This window comes from Pipistrellus kuhlii, unplaced genomic scaffold, assembly GCF_014108245.1.
Source record: "Pipistrellus kuhlii isolate mPipKuh1 unplaced genomic scaffold, mPipKuh1.p scaffold_m20_p_74, whole genome shotgun sequence".
In the NCBI taxonomy this organism is placed as follows: domain Eukaryota; kingdom Metazoa; phylum Chordata; class Mammalia; order Chiroptera; family Vespertilionidae; genus Pipistrellus; species Pipistrellus kuhlii.
Genome location: NW_023425578.1, coordinates 1 through 4,490, shown reverse-complemented (window position 1 = coordinate 4,490; position 4,490 = coordinate 1). Strand labels below are relative to the sequence as shown.

At 60.9% G+C, this 4,490-nt stretch overlaps 1 pseudogene and 1 gene segment (V, D, J or C); both read left to right on the top strand.

The window, feature by feature from the left end:
* The first annotated feature begins 225 nt into the window (after window positions 1–225).
* On the top strand, window positions 226–816 carry LOC118710456. The segment is given in 2 exon segments: window positions 226–362; window positions 464–816. Coding segments are annotated over 2 exon segments (444 nt in total).
* A 2,435-nt stretch (window positions 817–3,251) lies between these two features.
* LOC118710480 lies at window positions 3,252–4,283 on the top strand (annotated as a pseudogene).
* Window positions 4,284–4,490: the final 207 nt, after the last annotated feature.

Genomic DNA, 4,490 nt, shown 5'->3' with positions numbered 1-4,490 from the left:
TTCCCTCAGAGGGGAGCCCTGTGCTCCTGCAGGGGACTCAGCAGCTGTGTCCTCTCAGGCCTGGCAGCGCCCCCTGAGCAATAGTCTCCGTGTGGTCTCAGCAGGTGCTTCCTCCCAGGGACCCACAAAGGGGGAGCCCACCTCCATGCCCCTCAGTCTGGGTGTGAGCTGAGCTGCAGCCCCACGGCCCAGGGAGGGGCTGGGCAGTCCCTGGAGGGACCCCATTTGCATGGCAGCCCCTCCTCTGGCAGAGGGCAGGGGAGAAAAGGAGGCCTGGGCAGCCCAGCCCCACTGTGGGCTCAGGGCTGTGAGCACCATGGCCTGGACTCCTCTGCTCCTGGCGCTCCTCTCTCACTGCACAGGTAGGGCCAGGCCTGGGCCCAGGCTCCTTCCCTTCCTGCTCGGTCTCCTGGGAACCTGCCCCTGGTCCCTGCCCCTCACTGACAAGTGTCTGTGTCTGCAGGGTCCCTCTCCCAGTTTGCTGTGACCCAGCCACCCTCCCTCTCTGCCTCTCCGGGAGCCACGGCCAGACTCACCTGCACCCTGAGTGGTATTTCCTATTCGTTTAGTGCTTATGGGATATCCTGGTACCAGCAGAAGCCAGGGAGCCCTCCCCGGTATCTCCTGGAATATAAATCAGACTCCAGTAAGAACCAGGGCTCCGGAGTCCCCAGCCGCTTCTCTGGATCCAAAGACGCCTCGGCCAATGCGGGGCTCCTGACCATCTCGGGGCTGCAGCCTGAGGACGAGGCTGACTATTACTGTGTAACCTGATGAAAATCTGATTCTCACAGTGACACACGCAGATGGGGAAGTGGGACAAAAACCTCCCCCTCACCAGAGTCTGGGTTCCTAACAGCTGAACCTGTTGAGAAGGACATCCCTAAGCAAAGTATACGTGGAAGAGAGAGGGAGAGAAACAGAAAGAGTGAGAGAGAGAGAGAGAGAGGAAACATCAATAATGAGAGCGAATCATTGACCGGCTGCCTCCTGCAGGCCCCACACTAGGGATCCAGCTTGAAACCCAGGCATGTGCTCTGACCGGGAATCAAACCATGACCTCCTGGTTCCCAGGTCAATGCCCAACCACTGAGCCACCAGGCCCGGCCCACAGGGCCTCTGTGACCACCCAGGTCTCCAGGCTGTCACGTGACTTAATAAACCCGCTGCCACCAGGAGCCGCCAGGCCAGGGCAGCTGGGGGGCCACCTGCCTCCTCTCCTGCTGGGCCACGGGGGCTCCCTGTCCCTGTGATGTGAACCAGGGGCCCCGCTCTCCCCGTTGTCTGTCTCCATGGGCTCAACACCCCCTCCCCCTCTCTTCCTGGTTTCCTAATGCAACGGGGTCACCCTGTCCCCGCTTTCCAAACCGTGACTCAGCACTCCTGGGCGGCATGACACTGACCACCCCGTCCCTCCTCTGTGACCGGATCCCCCAGGGCCGCCTGCTCCCAGCTCAGAGCCGAGGGACACGGACACTCTGTCACCGCCCCACTCGGGGAGGATGTGTGTGAGATTTAAAGCAGGGTTTCCACAGCTTCTCCTAATCTATTCCACATGCCATTTCTTGAATCCATGTCACTGAGCTAATTTCTCTCTAAGAAATAAAAATGCAGCTCAGTGCAAACCCACAGTGATATCAATTCCACTCCAGAGCCCGGGGCGCCCTCCCTGAGGTGAGCTGACCCCGCAGGAGCCTGTCTCACACCCACGGGAAGGGCACCAGCTGGGTTCGGTTTCAGGGTTCGGGTTCTGGAGAAGCCGCACACAAAGGAAAAGAGACTCTAGAACAGATTTAATTTGGGAAATGGGGGTTAGGCGTAGTCCATGTCTAGTGGGAGGACTACTCCTCACTCTGGCTTTTCCGTCCCTTTTATTAAGATTAAAATGATAGGATACACCCGTATCCCCTGGGCAGGAGACTCCAATCACAGCCAATCAGTGCGTGTAGGACTCACAGGTCAGGATGCTTCAGCTGCCAATGTCTAGTCATTAGCTCTGACCCTGCAGAGCGATTAAGGCTGACCAGCCCTCCGGACTCCCCGTCCACAGCTCTGTTATTAGAACGATCGGCTTCAGACAGACACCGCCAGGGACCTCTGAGCTCCCAGGAGCCGGACCTGGGCTCCATCCCTGTGGCCCCATGGCTGGGAGGTGGGTCCGGATCAGAGCAAACAGAGGCGGGAAGGTTCCCTAAGGGCCCCTGGGCCTCCCTCGGCCCCACCCTCATCACCAGCGCATTTGGGTCTGGAAACCGATCAGGGAAACCCGCCAGGCAGCTCCTGCCTCACCAGGACCAGCTCTGCCCCTGAGCTCCCCACTGTCCGGGCACATTCAGGTCCAACAAAGGCCACAGCCACTGCCCTCAGGGGGCCATGCCCTGAGGCCCAGGTCCCCCAGGAAAGTGAGAAAGCAGCACCCACCCCACAGCCTGGCCCCTGTCCCAGAGGGAGGCCCTGGGAGGCGGGCTCCTGGCTGCCATGGAGACGCTGCCCCCTCTCCTTGGAGCCTCTGCCTCCCGCCCCTCCCTCAGGGGAGGACAGGCCCAGGGGCCCCCCACACGACCTCTGACCCACAGAGCCCGGTGCATGTCCTTCTGCTCCCATCCCAGGAAGTGCTCCTCCATGGTCACCTGGACTCACTGCTCAGTGTCCCCCTCACAAGGCCCTGGTCTTGGTGGTGCCATCCGTCCCGTCCCCTTCCTATCCGGGAGCTGGGATCACAGTGACTCGGTTGTGACTAAAAAAATCATTAATGCACGTCTCCGCCGGAGATAAAACAGACTGAGTGTGAAGTATTTATGCCATTTCCAACTGAATGAGGAGGCCAGTCACTAGGCAAAGCTTGACCCAAAAGCACGTGTTAACCACAGTATGGATTACCGACTGGGCAAAAGGGGAGGCCGTGGAACGAATATGTTTTGAGTTTTAGAAAAACAGTGATTAATGTCGAACGGGGGAGGAACCACATGAAAAATAAAACCGTGTCCTGACAATGTGGGGACTTGACTCCTGGGCACAGAGGCTGCTCTGTACCTGACCATAGGAACAACGTTCACTGAGTGACAGCAGCTCAGGTCTGACCGTGACCGGCCAGGGAGACGGGCCCCGACTCCCAGGAGGAGGCGGAGTGGAGCAGAGAGTGTCCTGAGGGGACGGGGAGGCCACCTCAGGGGGCACCTGGATGCCCTGAGCCAGGGGGTCAGTGCCCAGAGCAGGGGGAGGCAGGACTGTCCCTCCTGGGCCTTAGTCAGCAGGGGACACAGTGGTGCGTCCAGGCCTGGCCACCAGGGGGCGCGCAGGGACCGCTGCTGAAGGGCTGGGCTCATCACAGCTGCAGCCTGTTCCCTGGCCCTGCCTGGTGCCCTGTGCTCAGGGCTCACAGCTGTGACCTTGCCACCCCTGGGCCCCACACAGCCCCACCCCTGCCCTCACCCTGCCATCCTCAGGCACAGGGACCCCACCCAGGGCCCAGGGAGGATCAAATAGATGGGGTCTCATTTGCATGAGTGGGCCCTCCCTCCCGCAGACTATGAAGAGGGGCAGGGAGAGAGGTGGGGAGCTCTGCTTCAGCTGTGGGCACAGGAGGCAGGACTCAGGGATGACCTCCACCATGGCCTGGGCCCCTCTCCTCCTCACCCTCCTGGCTCACTGCACAGGTGACTGGATAGGGGGCAGGGGAAGGGGCCTTGGGAAGACACATGGGCCCTGCTTCCTCCTCTTGTCTCCGGACCCAGACTCACCCTCTGTGTGTCTCCCCCTCTTCCAGGATCCTGGGCCCAGTCTGTGCTGACTCAGCCGGCCTCAGTGTCTGGGACTCCGGGCCAGAGGGTCACCATCTTCTGCACTGGAACCAGTTCCAACATTGGGAATAATAACTATGTGCACTGGTACCAACAGATTCTAGGAAAGTCCCCCAAAGGCATCATCTATGGTAGTAGCAACCGACCCTCAGGGGTCCCGGACCGATTCTCTGGCTCCAAGCTCTGGCAGCTCAGGCAGCCTGACCATCACGGGGCTGCAGGCTGAGGACGAGGCTGATTATTACTGTTTGGCATGGGACAAAAGTCTAAATGCTCCCACAGTGCCCCAGGCCTGTGGGGAAGTGAGACAAAAACCCGCTGAGTCGCTGCAGTGGGTCCCGGGCCGCCCCATCCTCCGATCAGGTGGCTGTGCCTTTGGGGGGCGGCCGGAAACTGGGGTCTGAGCCTTCCCCACCAGGGGACGGTGTCTGCAAACTCTGTCTCCCCCTGTGCACCTGCCTGCCAGGCCGCCCGTGGCAGCAGTACACGTGTGCGTGTCTCAGCTGAGCAGTCCGTCCTGGGCCTCAGGGGGCGGCTGCCTGGGCGGCCAGGACGGGGAGGGCAGACCCGGGGCCCGCGTCCGGCTGTGCCAGGTCAGAGCCCCTCAGGCAGGGCGTGGGTAACAATATCAGCCCCTCACAGGCCGTACAGACTCCATGGCACAGACAGCGGGACGTACAGATGTGGGCA